Raw genomic sequence first — 15,725 nt, 5'->3', positions numbered from 1 at the left:
CCGTCCCCAAAGCCAAATCTCCTCAACACCTCCCACAAATAATCCCACTCCACTCTATCAAATGCTTTCTCGGCATCCATTGCCACCACTATCTCCGCTTCCCCCTCTGGTGGGGGCATCATCATTACCCCTAGCAGCCTCCGTATATTTGTATTTAGCTGTCTCCCCTTCACAAACCCAGTTTGGTCCTCATGGACCACCCCCGGGACACAATCCTCTATCCTCATTGCCATTACCTTGGCCAGAATCTTAGCATCCACATTCAGGAGGGAAATGGGCCTGTATGACCCGCATTGCAGCGGGTCTTTTTCCTTCTTTAGGAGGAGCGATATTGTTGCCTTTGACATAGTCGGGGGCAGCTGCCCCCTTTCCCTCGCCTCATTAAAGGTTCTCATCAGTAGCGGGGCCAGCAAGTCCAAATATTTCTTATAGAATTCAACTGGGAATCCGTCTGGTCCCGGGGCCTTCCCCGCCTGCATGCTTCCAATCCCTTTCACTACTTCCTCCGTCTCAATTTGTGCTCCCAGCCCCACTCTCTCCTGTTCCTCCACCTTAGGAAATTCCAGCTGATCCAGAAAGCACATCATTCTCTCCTTCCCGTCCGGGGTCTGCGCTTCATATAATCTTTCATAAAATGCCTTGAACACTCCATTCACTCTCTCCGCTCCCCGCTCCATCTCCCCCTCCTCATCTCTCACCCCCCCTATCTCCCTCGCTGCTCCCCTTTTCCTCAGTTGGTGGGCCAACAACCTTCTCGCCTTCTCCCCATATTCGTACTGTACACCCTGTGCCTTCCTCCATTGTGCCTCTGCCTTACCCGTAGTCAACAAGTCAAACTCTATATGTAGCCTTTGCCTTTCCTTGTATTGTCCCTCCTCCGGTGCCTCCGCGTATTGCCTGTCCACCCTCAGACGTTCTTTCAACAACCGCTCCCTTTCCCTACCCTCCTGCTTTCCTTTATGTGCCCTAATAGATATCAGCTCCCCTCTAACCACTGCCTTCAGTGCCTCCCAGACCACTCCCACCTGTACCTCCCCATTATCATTAATTTCCAAGTACCTTTCAATACACCCCCTCACCCTTAAACACACCCCCTCATCTGCCAATAATCCCATGTCCATTCTCCAGGGTGGAGGCTGTTGTTTTTCTTCCCCTATCTCCAGGTCCACCCAGTGTGGAGCATGATCCGAGATGGCTATAGCCGTGTATTCCGTCCCCTTCACCTTTGGGATCAGTGCCCTTCCCAAAACAAAAAAATCTATTCGTGAAAATACTTTATGTACATAGGAGAAAAACGAAAACTCGTTACTCCTAGGTCTACTAAATCTCCAGGGATCTACTCCTCCCATCTGCACCATAAAATCCTTAAGCACCCTAGCTGCAGCCGGCCTCCTTCCGGTCCTGGACCTCGATCTGTCCAGCCCTGGGTCCAGCACCGTATTAAAGTCTCCACCCATTACCAACTTCCCCACTTCTAGGTCCGGGATTCGTCCTAACATACGCCTCATAAAATTGGCATCATCCCAGTTCGGAGCATACACGTTCACTAATACCACCGCCTCCCCTTGCAGTTTGCCACTCACCATCACATATCTGCCCCCACTATCCGCCACTATAGTCTTTGCCTCAAACATTACCCGCTTCCCCACTAGTATGGCCACCCCCCTGTTTTTTGCATCTAGCCCCGAATGAAACACCTGCCCCACCCATCCTTTGCGAAGTCTAACCTGGTCTGTCAGCTTCAGATGCGTCTCCTGAAGCATAACCACATCTGCCTTAAGTTTCTTTAGGTGTGCGAGTACCCGTGCCCTCTTAATCGGCCCGTTCAGCCCCCTCACATTCCACGTGATCAACCGGGTTGGGGGGCTCTTCAACCCCCCCCTTGACGACTAGCCATTTCCTTTTTCAATCCAGCTCCTCACCCGGTTCCCACGTAGCTGTATCCCCCCCAGGCGGCGCCCCCCCGCCCCGACCCCCCCCTCCCATACCAGCTCCCCCTTCTCCCCAGCAGCAGCAACCCAGTTAACCCCCCCCCCCGCTAGATCCCAAGCTAGCATAATTGCACCCCCCATGTTGCTCCCAGAAGTCAGCAAACTCTGGCCGACCTCGTCTTACCCCCCGTGACCTCGGCTCACACTGTGCGAGGCCCCCTGCTTCCCTGTTCCCGCCATGATTACCATAGCGCGGGAACAAAGCCCGCGCTTCCCCTTTTGGCCCCGCCCCCAATGGCCAGCGCCCACAGCTCCTCATCCTCCCTCACCCCCTCCCCCACGACATGGGGAAGAGAGAGAAGTTACAGGGTCGCAGGTTTAACAATCTGGGAAGTCCTCTCTTCCCCCTTTTCCCCCCTTCATCCCACAAATTCACCCCCCCCCACTTTTGTCCCAAACGTTCTTTTTCTGGCCCGCTCACTCCAGCTTCTCCTCGACAATAAATGTCCACGCCTCGTCTGCCGTTTCGAAATAGTGGTGTTTCCCTAGATGTGTGACCCACAGTCTTGCCGGTTGCAACATTCCGAATTTGACCTTCCTTTTATGCAACACCGCCTTGGCCCGATTAAAGCTTGCCCTTCTTCTCGCCACCTCCGCACTCCAATCTTGATACACGCTGATCACCGCATTCTCCCATCTACTGTTCCGAGTTTTCTTGGCCCATCTGAGGACCATCTGTCTGTCCTTGTATCGGAGAAATCTCACAACTATTGCTCGAGGAATTTCTCCAGCCCTCGGTCTTCGCGCCATAACCCGATAGGCACCCTCCACCTCCAGCGGACCTGTCGGGGCCTCCGATCCCATTAACGAATGCAGCATCGTGCTCACATATGCCCCGACGTCCGCCCCTTCTGCACCTTCGGGAAGACCAAGAATCCTTAAGTTCTTCCTCCTCGCTTTGTTCTCCAGCACCTCCAGCCTTTCCACACATCTTTTGTGTTGTGCCTCGTGGATCTCCGTTTTCACCACCAGGCCCTGTATGTCGTCCTCATTTTCAGCAGCCTTTGCCTTCACGACCCGAAGCTCCTGTTCCTGGGTCTTTTGCTCCTCCTTTAGCCCCTCAATCGCTTGTAATATCGGGGCCAACAGCTCCTTCTTCATCTCCTTTTTGAGTTCATCTGCGCAACGCCGCAGGAACTCTTGTTGGTCAGGGCCCCATATTAAACTGCCTCCCTTCGACGCCATCTTGCTTTGTGCCTGCCTTCTTGGCCGCTGCTCTTGAGGATCCACCGCAATCCGGCTACTTTCCTCTTTTTTCCATCCGTGTCCAGGGGGGATTCCCTTCTGGATTACCGCACAGTGTTATTTGCCGTTAAAATTGCCGATGGGGCTCCTATTAAGAGCCCAAAAGTCCGTTCCACCGGGAGCTGCCGAAACGTGCGACTTAGCTGGTCATCGCCGCACCCGGAAGTCTTCCAGATCAGTTTCTAGTCCGTGGTAAATCCCCAGGATGTTTATGGTCAGGGATTCAGCTGTGGTAATACCATTGAATGTCATGGGGTGATTGTTGGATTTTCTCTGTTGGAGATGGTCATTGCCTGGCACTAGTGTGACACAAATGCTACTTGTTACTAATTAGGCCAAACCTGAATATTGTATAAGTCTTGCTGCATATGGACATGAACTGTTTCAACACCTGAGGAACCATGAATGGTGCTGAACATTGTGCAATCATTTGCAAGCATCCTCATTTCTGACCTTGTGGTGTAGGGAAGGTCATTGCAGCTGAAGATGATTGGGCCGAGGACTTTACTTCGAGGAATTCCTGCAGTGATGGATGACCTGGTGCTGAAATGATTGATCAGCAAAGAGACTTCCGGCTGAGACTATGCAGAGCTAGGTCGCATGTTCGGTAGCTCCCGCTTGGAACGGACTTTTGGGCTCTTTACAGGACCCCCAACGGCATTTGTTTGACATTTCCCGGTGTGGGAAGACAACTGCAACATTCCCCCGACAGTGTCCCCCAGGAATGGTATGTCTCTTGGTTACCAGACCCGGCAGAAACAGTAAAAGATTTGGCTGGATCTGCAGGGGAGAGAGGGACCTTTTCCAGCATGCAGGCGGGGGAAGGGCAAGCTTAAAGGCTGCAAGCTGACTTGAGGGCCTTTATTAAAGGTGAATTCTAGCAGCAGAGGGAACAACTGTGAAAAGATCTACCAAGGCCATTGAAGAAGCGGGGCTGAGGCTTTTGGTGGCGGCCATGGAGGAGTAGGTCGCGCATTCGGCAGCTCCCGCCTGGAACGGACTCTCAGACCTTTTTCAGGAGTTTCCACAGACTTTTTGGGGCAGATTGGTGAAGCGAACACTGCCAAAAGGATTCCCTCTCGAGACTTCCGGTTGCGGCTATGCAGAGCTAAGTCGCACATTCGGCGGCTCCCGCAAAAACAGACTTTTGGGCTCTTTTCAGGGCCCCCAAGGGCACTTTTTCGACGTTTTCCAGTGTGGGAAGGAGTTAATAATAGCTCCCCGTCAGTATATGGCTTTAACCAGGAGCGGGGCGACAGAAAAGGTGGTGGTGGACCCGAAGAAGGGAGGGGAGAAGGACAAAATGGTGGCGGGCGGAGACCAGGCAGCGTGGAGGCAGTGGGCAGAGGAGCAACAGGAGGATATCCAGCGCTGCCTCAGAGAGATTAAAACGGACCTGCGAGAGCCGATTAAGGCTTCTATTGATAAGCTGCTGGAGACACAGACGGCCCAGGGGGTGGCGATCCAAGAGGCTCGACAAAATATCTCTGACAATGAGGACGAGATCTTAGGCCTGGCACAAAGGTGGAGGCGCACGAGGCGCTCCACAAGAAATGGCAGGAGCGGTTCAAGGAGATGGAGAATCGGTCGAGACGGAAGAATCTGCGGATTCTGGGCCTCACGGAGGGGCTGGAGGGGCCGGACGTGGGGGCCTATGTGGTCACCATGTTGAACTCGCTGATGGGAGCGGGGTCCTTCCAGGGGCCCCTGGAGCTGGAAGGGGCCCATAGAGTGATGGCGAGGAGGCCCAAGGCTAACGAGCCTCCGCGGGCGGTGCTGGTGCGGTTCCATCCGTTCGTCGATCGGGAGTGTGTGCTCAGGTGGGCCAAGAAGGCGAGGAGCAGCAGGTGGGAGAACGCGGAGGTTCGGATATACCAGGACTGGAGTGCAGAGGTGGCGAAGAGGAGGGCCGGGTACAATCGAGCGAAGGCAATGCTGCACAGGAAGGGGGTGAAGTTTGGCATGTTGCAGCCGGCGCGACTGTGGGTTACCTACAAGGACCGGCACCATTATTTTGAGTCTCCGGAGGAGGCGTGGGCCTTTGTTCAGGCCGAGAAGCTGGACACAGACTGAGGGTCGTGATGGGCGACTGGGGACTGCGGTGGATATGTTATGCTTATTTTTTGTTCGGGGTGGGGGGGGCCTTTGCATTGTTTTGGGTTTCTTTTTCTCTGTGTTTTTCTCTTTTGGGTTGGGGAGGGTGGATGGGGCGGGTTGGGCACTGTTTTGGTTGGTGGCAGGGCCTGGTAGGTGGAGTGCGCGGGCTTTTTCCCCGCGCCGAAGACTGGCGGGGGCGGGGAAGCGAGGATTGTTTCCCGCGCTTAGAACGGAGGGGGAGAGCTTGTGGATGGGGAGCGGGAGAGGAGGGTGTGCCACACAATGGGAGGAGTCGAAGGGGAGGCGGGAGTGGCCGGGGTCAGCAGGAGTCAGCTGACTTGCGGAAGTGCAATGGGGGGAGTAAACCAGCTAGGATGGGTCCTAGCCCGGGGGGGGGGGGGGGAGAATCGAGTTGCTGCTGAGGTCAAGGAGGAGCTGGAGCGAGTGGGGGGGGGGGGTCGAGAAGGGGGTATGCCGCTGTGGGGAACGGGCCGGGGGGGGGGTGCGGGCGCGTGGCTGGCCGAGGAGACTAGTCCGGGGCGGAGGGGGCGGGTAGCCCCCTGATCCGGCTGATAACCTGGAATGTAAGGGGACTGAATGGGCCATTTAAGCGGGCTCGCGTGTTCGCGCACCTGAAGGGGCTCAAGGCGGATGTGGTTATGCTTCAGGAGACACACCTGAAGGTGGCAGACCAGGTAAGGAACGGGTGGGTAGGTCAGGTGTTTCACTCGGGGCTAGATGCCAAATATCGAGGCGTGGCGATCTTGGTGGGAAAGAAGGTGTCGTTCGAGGCGTCGAGCATTGTGGCAGATAATGGCGGTAGGTACATAATGGTAAGTGGTAAGTTGCAGGGAGAGAGGGTGGCACTGGCCAATGTGTATGCCCCGAACTGGGACGATGTGGGTTTTATGCGGTGTATGTTAGGTCCGATCCCAGACTTGGAAGTGGGGGGCCTGATAATAGGGGAGACTTTAACACGGTGTTGGATCCGGCACTGGATCGCTCCAGGTCTAGGACGGGTAGGAAGCCGGCGGCGGCTAGAGTGTTGAGGGGATTTATGGACCAGATGGGAGGGGTGGACCCTTGGAGATTTGCAAGGCCGGGGGCTAGGGAATTTTCATTCTTCTCACATGTCCACAAGGCTTATTCTCAAATCGACCTTTTTCATTTTGAGTAGGGCGCTGATAGCGAGAGTAGAGGATACCGAGTATTCGGCAATAGCCATTTTGGACCACACCCCGCATTGGGTGGATTTGGAGATGGGGAGGAGAGGGACCAGCGCCCGCTGTGGAGCTTGCAGGTGGGGCTGTTGGCGGACGAGGAGGTGAGCGAGCGGGTCCGAGGAAGTATAGAGAGGTACTTGGAGACCAACGACAACGGGGAGGTCCGAGTGGAGATGGTATGGGAGGCACTGAAGGCGGTGGTGAGGGGAGAGCTGATCTCCATTAGGGTCCACAAGGAGCGGAGGGAGCGGGGGGGAGAGGGAGAGGCTGGTGGGGGAGATGGTGAGGGTAGATAGGTATGCAGAAGAGCCTGAGGAAAGATTGTTGAGGAAGAGGCGCAGCCTCCAGGCCGAATTCGACCTGGTGACCACCAGGAAGGCGGAGGTGCAGTGGAGGAAGGCCCAGGGGGCGGTCTACGAGTATGGGGAAAAAGCAAGCCGGATGCTGGCGCATCAGCTTCGGAAGCGGGACGCAGCAAGGGAGATCGGGGGAGTTAAGGACAGGGGAGGGAGCGTGGTGCGGAGTGGGGTTGGCATTAATGGTGTCTTCAGGGACTTCTACGAGGAATTGTACCGATCCGAGCCCCGACGGGAGGAGGGAGGGATGGGCCGTTTCCTGGACCAATTGAGGTTTCCAAAGGTGGAAGACAGACTGGTGGCGGGACAGGGGGCGCCGATTGGGCTGGAGGAGCTGATCAAAGGGATAGGAAGCATGCAGGCGGGGAAGGCACCGGGGCCGGACGGTTTCCCGGTCGAGTTCTATAAAAAATATATGGACCTGTTGGGCCCGCTGTTAGTTAGGACCTTTAATGAGGCAAGGGAGGGGGGGGCTTTACCCCCGACGATGTCCCGGGCACTGATCTCCTTGATCCTGAAGCGGGACAAGGATCCCCTGCAATGTGGGTCTTGCAGACCGATATCCTTGCTAAATGTAGATGCCAAGGTGCTGGCGAAGGTCTTAGCCACGAGGATTGAGGATTGTGTGCCGCAGATCATCCATGAAGACCAGACAGGGTTTGTGAAGGGGAGACAGTTGAACGCGAATGTGCGGAGGCTTTTGAACGTTATCATGATGCCGGCGAGGGAGGGGGAGGTGAAGATAGTGGTGGCGATGGACGCTGAGAAAGCCTTCGATAGGGTAGAGTGGGGGTACCTGTGGGAGGTGCTGAAGAGGTTCGGGTTTGGGGAGGGGTTTGTCAGGTGGGTTAGGCTGTTGTATGAGGTCCCAATGGCGAGTGTGGCCACAAATGGGGAGGTCCGAGTACTTTCGGTTGCACCGAGGGGCGAGACAGGGGTGTCCCCTGTCCCCCCTGCTCTTCGCAGTGGCGATTAAACCCCTGGCTATGGCACTGAGAGAGTCGAGGAACTGGAGGGGGTTGGTGCGGGGTGGGGAGGAGCATAGGGTGTCGCTTTATGCGGACGACCTGCTGCTGTATGTGGCGGACCCGGTGGGAGGAATGCCAGAGGTAATGAGGATCCTGAGGGAATTCGGGGACTTTTCGGGGTACAAGCTCAATATGGGGAAGAGCGAGCTGTTCGTAGTTCAGCTAGGGGACCAGGAGAGGGGGATTGGCAAGCTCCCACTAAAAAGGGCGGAGAGGAGCTTCAGATATTTGGGGGTCCAGGTGGCCAGGAGCTGGGGGGCCCTGCATAGGCTTAACTTTACAAGGCTGGTGGAGCAAATGGAGGAGGAGTTCAAGAGGTGGGACGCGTTGCCGCTGTCCTTGGCGGGTAGGGTGCAGTCAATCAAAATGACGGTGCTCCCAAGGTTTTTGTTCCTGTTCCAGTGCCTCCCCGTGTTTATCCCGAAGGCTTTTTTCAGGCGGGTTAACAGGAGTATAATGGGGTTTGTGTGGGCGCGAGGGACTCCGAGGGTGAGAAGGGTGTTCCTGGAGCGGAGTAGAGATGTGGGGGGCTGGCGCTGCCCAACCTCTGTGGGTACTACTGGGTCGCCAATGCGACGATGGTGCGCAGGTGGGTGATGGAGGGTGAGGGGGCTGCATGGAAGAGGCTGGAGACGGCGTCCTGTGTGGGCACGAGTCTCGGGGCGCTGGCAACAGCGCCGCTGCCGCTCCCTCCAGGGAGGTATACCACGAGCCCGGTGGTGGTGGCGGCCCTCAAAATTTGGGGGCAGTGAAGTCGGCATAGGGGGGAAGTTGGGGGAAGTTCCCCATTACGGGTGAACCACCGGTTCGCCCCAGGAAGAACAGGTGGAGGGTTTTCGGGGTGGCACAGGGCAGGGATACGAAGGTTGGGGGACCTGTTTATGGATGGGAAGTTCGCGAGCTTGGGTGAGCTGGAGGAGAAGTACGGGCTCCCCCTGGGGAACACCTTCAGGTACTTACAGGTAAGGGCTTTTGCCAGATGGCAGGTGGTGGAATTCCCGTGGCTACTGCCACACACAGTACAGGACAGGGTGGTGGGGGGGGGTGGGGGGGGGGGTGGGGGGGGGTGGGGTGGGGGGGGGGTGGGGGGGGTGGGGGTGGGGGGGGGGTGGGTGGGGGGTGGGGGGGGTGGGGGTGGGGTGGGGGGGGTGGGGGTGGGGGTGGGGGGGGTGGGTGGGGGGTGGGGGGGGGTGGGTGGGGGGGGGGTGGTGGGGGGGGGTGGGGGGGGGTGGGGGGTGGGGGGGGGGGGGTGGGGGGGGGGTGGGGGGGGGGGGTGGGGGGGGTGGGGGGTGGGGGGGGGGGGTGGGGGGGGAGGAGGAGCTGAAAGGTAAGTGGGAGGAGGAGTTGGGAGAGGAGATCGAAGAGGGGATGTGGGCAGATGCCCTAGGGAGGGTGGACTCTTCCTCTTCGTGCGCGAGGCTCAACCTCATACAGTTTAAGGCACAGGGCACACATGACCGGGACAAGGATGAGCCGGTTCTTTGGGGGTGAGGACAGGTGTGTTAGATGCTCAGGGAGTCCAGCAAATCACACCCATATGTTCTGGGCATGCCCAGCGCTGGAGGAATTTTGGAAGGGCGTAGCGAGGACGGTGTCGAGGGTGGTAGGATCCAGGGTCAGACCGGGCTGGGGGCTCGCAATATTTGGGGTGGCAGAGGAGCCGGGAGTGCAGGAGGCGAAAGAGGCCGGAATTCTGGCCTTTGCATCCCTGGTAGCCCGGCGAAGGATTCTCCTTCAGTGAAAAGATGCGAGGACCCCAAGCGTGGAATCCTGGATCAGCGATATGGCAGGGTTCATTAAATTGGAGAGGGTGAAATTTGCCTTGAGAGGTTCGGTACAAGGGTTCTTTAGACGGTGGCAACCGTTCTTAGACTTTCTGGCAGAACGATAGACATTGGTCAATGGCAGCAGCAGCTCCGGGGGTGGGGGGGGGGGGGGGGTCTACTTTATTTTTGTTTATGTTATTTACACTGGACGGTCTGAGGGGGTGTATACACCTGTTGTGTTAAGTTAGGGTGTTAATGTTAATTTATTATTTATGTACGGGGGGAGGGGTTTGGGGGGTTGCTTTTTTAGATTGTGTTTTGTACTTAACCCTGTTGGGTTCTTTTTTCTTATTTTGTTATTGATATTTTATGAAAACCTTGAATAAAAATTATTTTTTAAAAAAAAATTGAGCACTGGTGATGAACCACCTTCTTGAACTTCTGCAATCCATGTGGTGCAGGTATATCTACAGTGCTATTAGGGAGGAAGGTTCAGGATTCTGACCCAGTGACAGTGAAGTAATGACAATATATTTCTAAGTCAGGGTGGTGTTAGATTTGGAGGGTTCCCAAGTACCTGCGGTCCTTGTAGGTTTGGAAGGTACAATTGAAGGAGATTTGACATGTTGCTATAGTGCACTGGTACTGAAGTGAATGTGATAGGGCAGACATAGAATAGATGCTTTGACCTGTGGAGAATCCAAAGATGGGGCCATAAAAATAAGATAGACACTAATCCAATTCTCTTCCCGCACCTAGTGGTGCGCTACGGCAGAATTGTTCGCTAGTTATTCCTGTAACAGGTTGCTATTTTTTCGCCAGAGTCTATAGCATGACAGTCGCCACTCTGCTCACTCACCAACCATTAGTGTGTTGGAAGGATTTGCAGGTTGACACTCAACCCGTTTGACCACGTTATGAATGTACCTTCCTTGGCCATCAAATTCTGGGGTGGGACTCCAACCTGGAGCTTGTGGCTCAGAGGCAGGGATGCTACCCACTGCACCACAAGACCTCCATAGTCACTAATAAATTCCCACAAATATTCAAGGGAAACTTATTTACCCAGATGTGTATTCATGTTTGTTCCTAGTTGGAACAAGGTCACTTTAAGAGTCTGATCACGTGAAAAATTGCTGATGTCATCAGTCCTTTGCACAGGCAAACGAGCAGTCTATCCTAACAACCTGTAGAGTAAACACCTTTCCAATAAAGCTCTTGTTTATTTGTAAAAAATAAATAAAAAAATGATTGATCAGCAACAACCACAGCCATCTTCCTTTGTGTTAAGTATGACTCCAGCCTGTGGAGGGTTTACCCCCGGTGCCCATTGACATCAGTTTTGCTAGGGCTCCTTGATGTCACACTTGGTCAAATACTGTCTTGAAGTCAAGGATAGTCACACTCACCTCCTCTCTTGAGTTCAGCTCTTTTGCCTATGTTTGCAATAAGGCTATAAATGAGATCAGGAACTGAGTGGCCCAAGTGGAACACAAAGAGTCATGGAGTAATAATCTTTTATTGTCACAAGTATGAAGTTGCTGTGAAAAGCCCCTAGTCGCCATATTCTGGTGCCTGTTCGGGTAAACTGGTACAGGAATTGAACCCGCGCTGCTGGCCTTGGTCAGCATTACAAACCAGCTGTCTAGCCCACTGAGCTAAACTAGCCCATAGGTTATTGTTGATTAAATGCCACTTGATAGCACTGTCAATGACACCTTCCATCACTTTGTTGATGAGCGAGAGTAGAATGACGAGCGGGGGAGAGTAATTGATCAAGTTGGATTTATCCTGCTGTTTGTAAACAGGGCATACTGTGCAATATTTTACATTGCGAGGTAGATGCCAGTGTTTTAGATATCCTGGAACAGTTACGATGATTGGTGTGGTATTAAATAATTCATTATATTCAGGACATCGACTCTCCTGATCAAATAATGTGTTGACATTGCTGAATATAAACCCACATGTGAAGAATGATCCATAGGGCTCTTGGTCATGCAATTCTGACCCAGCATGAATCATTACCAACATGAAATAAAGGATTAGGTGTAATAATTAACCCATTGTAGTAAGCAATATAGATCATGTGAAAGTTTTTTTTTTATTGTTGCCATGTGTCTGGAGTCACTTATGAAGTAAGCAGGTTTGTCACCAGTTATATTTGCTTTAAGCAGGTTTAAAGAATGCATAGTGAAATTTGTATAGAAATGCTTATTTGGAGTGTGCACCCCATTTAAAAACTTCAAAAATGTCCACTTTGACGAATCGTGATTCTCTGTCGTGTCACTAGATGGCATTTTGATGTGGCTGTATCAACTTACTGCAGGCAAGTCAAAGCACTGGAGAAATACCACCAGTGGAGCCTCTGCAAGATTCTCCAAATCTGGTAGCTAGAAAAGTGCTGGATTAGCAGCACCCTCTGCAAAATCAACATGCCTGGCAGCGAGGTGCTAATCACGCAAACCCATCTCTGCTAGCAGGGCATGTTGTTCATATACCTGACACTAGACCCCCCAAAGCAAATCTCTACTCTGAACTCAGTTGAGGAAGAAAATTCCCAAGAGGACAAAGGAAATACTTTAGGATTGTCCCCAAAGCATCCCTGAACTGGTCAAACATTCCCACTGAATCATGGGAAACCCTGGCTTTATGACTGACCAAAATGGAGACGGGTCATTCAGGAAGGCACTGAGAAACTTGTCGGGAGCATGCAAAGGAGAAGTTGAGGAGTCAGAGTGGGCACATAAACCTCCCACTGCTCCAAGTACCATTTCCCCCACATGTGGCAGAGTCTGCAGATCATGCATTGGACAGAACCCATTGAACTGGCGTGGAATTATGTCATCCTCAATTCTGAGGGACTGCCTAAGAAGAAAAGACTTTGGACGGAATTCTCCTTAGCCCCTGCTGGTGGGTTTGATGACTGACATGAGAGTAGAATATGGCAGGAGTTCCAGAAATCGATTTCACGCCGGCATGAATTTCCTGCTGGATCTTCTGCTGATGCCTGCTATGACGGGTTCTAAAAATACTGAAATCAACATGCATCCTGTAAGTGGGATGCAGATGAGGCCCAGTCAGAATCTTCCACCCACGCCCAATTCTTCACGACACCAGCAGGAACGCACGCCATTCCAAAACATGTTTGGAACAATGTGGCTTACAGATAGATGTCAGGACTCATCTAAACTATGCCTGGGGCTGCTTCCTGAGTTTGGAATGGAGTCTGCCAGCAATAGAGTCAGAGAAGCCCGAAGCACCACAGCTGTGGGTTGGGGGAACATCTACAGGTGGATCTTCCAGATTCAATGTCATTAAGAAGGCTGAGTAGGTCCCTGGAAATCCGTCTTTGTTCTCAGGAGGTATATCATCTGGCCTCAGAGTGTTCCTGAAGATCTATTTGACTTTCAGGTGGTCTGCCTTATTTCTTCAATGGTAGGTCAGTGAAGTTGAGCGGCAACAGGCCTGCCTTGCCTCACAATATGGTGCTAAACACCCGGTTTCATAATTGAGGTCGGGGCTGGAAAATATGGCATGTTTTCCCGCCGGCCCCTGCAGCCGGAAACACTCCACATTCCCAACCTCCCCAGTATGGGAGAATCCGCTCTTTGATACAATTGTTAATAAATCTAAACAAGATCTTGTCAGCACCACAAGGTGGAGCCTGTCATCCTTGGATCTCCATTTAGCTATGCAGTGGGTCATCTGCTGCTATCTTTTGTACAATTTTCATTCTAAAAATACATTTCCAAAATATTTACATGAGCTGCTTCCTATCTTTCAAATGAGTATGGTTTTTAAAAAAAACAAATCTCAATAGTCAATTTTAACACACTAAGATGTGAAATCCAAGAAGAATTGACAAGCATTAATAGCGGAAATTGATTTAGCAAGGGTAAATGTATAAGCTTTAAATAACTAATAACCTTTGAGCCTATGGTTTGAGCAAAGTCGACTAGTTCAGAACACATTTCAGAACACCCTGCAGCCAATAACAAACAAATTGCAAAATTTCAGTTAGATACTAAAAATATGAAAGTTAGTATTGATTAACAGTCATTCTTGTGAATTACTGGAATAAATGTTAATATAAAGCATATGTGTTTGAAAGATAAATGTTTCATCAGGCCACAACTTTACAACACAGCTCTTGCCTGATTTGTTTAGTTATTTTCATTCATGTTACATTGGTCTTCTATTCCTCTAACTGAGTGATTTATGATTTAACACTGTCCAGTGCTGACCATTTCATCCTTCCCCACCCCTTCCTTTTAGGTGATGAATATATCAAGAGTTTGGTTGGAAATCCTGAACTAGTTGATCGGTTAGCTTGTACCTCAGATGCATCTGTAAGTATCCGTCTCAAGATTCGCTATGGGTCAAGGTGTGGGGGATTAGAGAGGGTCTTAAGTTTCATTTTGTCTACTTTTGTGATATTTTACAAAGGAAAATGGTAGTGACGGTGTCAATTTTACAGTTACTACAAATTACATTAGATTTTTAAAATAAATTTAGAGTACCCAATTTTTTTTCCAATTAAGGGGCAATTTAGCGTGGCCAACTCACCTTCCCTGCACATCTGGGTTGTGAGGGTGAGACCCACGCAGACACAGGGAGAATGCGCAAACTCCACATGGACAGTGACCCAGAGCCGGGATTGAACCTGGGTCCTCAGTACCGTAATGCAGCAGTGCTAACCACTGCGCCACCGTGCTGCCCAAATGACTGATTAAATTGAGGACTTTTATGAATTTGTTTGTCAAGATCTTGCCAAGATCTCACACAACACAAAACTTAGTTGATATACAGTCTTAAGTGCATGGCCATAATATATCCCTTATTTTGCATTGATGCACAATTGGCTGATTGAAATGTAAGGATAGAATCTGCATTTAATCGACACAGAAGCTGTTACTTTGTCTACATAAATTCAATAATATAGAAAAGAATATAAAAAGTTAGAACAACACAAAGATCAACAATCCAACATGGCTATCTGTGATTTTAGTTTTTGGTTTGGGACTTTCACAGATTTGCTGATGAAAATTGCTCTTGCTAATAAAGTAGGAACTCGATAATATCCAATTGTTCTCATATTTTTGTTTAAAAAAAATTGTTCTTGGACATGGGTAAGTGGACGAAGCTGATGCCCACCTCTACATACCCTGAAAAGATGTTGATGGGTATTTTCCTTGACCTGCTGCAGCCTTTGTGGTTATTATGCTCCCACCGAGGTGTTGCTTCAAGGTATTGGTCTAGTGGAGATTGAATGCCTGAGGGATACATATCAACTATGCTGTTAGAAGAAGTTGCCAAATGTGAATTTGTCAGAACAGTTTGTCATAATAGGTACATTGTATTGCACTGTAGTAAAGGATGTAGACTCAGATTTTCGTACAGTAGTAAATAGGTAGTAATATCAACTAAGGTCAGCACTGTTGCCTCATGGCTCCGAGGACCCGGGTTTGACCCCGGCCCCAGGTCACTGTCCATTTGGAATTTGCGCATTCTCCGTGTCTGTGTGGGTTTCACCTCCACACCCAAAGATGTGCAGGGTAGGTGAATTGGCCACGCTAAATTGCCTTTTAATTGGAAAAATAAAGAACTATCATCTAACATGTAATACTCCTATTCAGCTAGGTGAATTTGAAGTTGTTTTGCTAAAATACAGTTAACAGGGTATAACCATAATATAACCAAAATTAAAATTTTGTTCCCCTGTAGAATGAAATAGAGAATGGTAGGCTGATCTTCACAGAACATCTGCCTTTGTCCAGAGTACAGCAAGGTATAAAATCTAATCGTTACTTCCAAGGGACCTTCCGAGCCAACAGGGACAACTATCGGGAAGCCACAGTCTGGATCCATGGGGAGGAAGGAGAAAACAAAGAGGTAATTTTGGTGTTTTTAGAAAAGTGGAGTGGATGTTTGGCTATTGGGGATGGAGAGGGGTTGGGATCTGGTGATTTCCAGGTTTTCAAACTTGGTACCTTGGAATGAAGTCCAAACTGAGCAG

The 15,725-nt window shown here is 51.3% G+C and overlaps 1 protein-coding gene across 1 annotated transcript in view; it reads left to right on the top strand.

Moving 5' to 3' along the window:
* Nucleotides 1-15,725, top strand: part of dis3 (DIS3 exosome endoribonuclease and 3'-5' exoribonuclease) — a 64,559-nt gene that overhangs the window by 9,509 nt on the left and 39,325 nt on the right. Inside the window, exons 4-5 of the mRNA XM_072476130.1 lie at nt 13,985-14,058; nt 15,434-15,601. Coding sequence (XP_072332231.1) covers nt 13,985-14,058; nt 15,434-15,601 — 242 coding nt within the window. The remainder of the gene's footprint in view (nt 1-13,984; nt 14,059-15,433; nt 15,602-15,725) is intronic.

This window comes from Scyliorhinus torazame, chromosome 15, assembly GCF_047496885.1.
Source record: "Scyliorhinus torazame isolate Kashiwa2021f chromosome 15, sScyTor2.1, whole genome shotgun sequence".
NCBI lineage: Eukaryota > Metazoa > Chordata > Chondrichthyes > Carcharhiniformes > Scyliorhinidae > Scyliorhinus > Scyliorhinus torazame.
The sequence above is the reverse complement of the archived record's forward strand: the minus strand, read 5'-3'. Positions and strand labels throughout refer to the sequence as shown.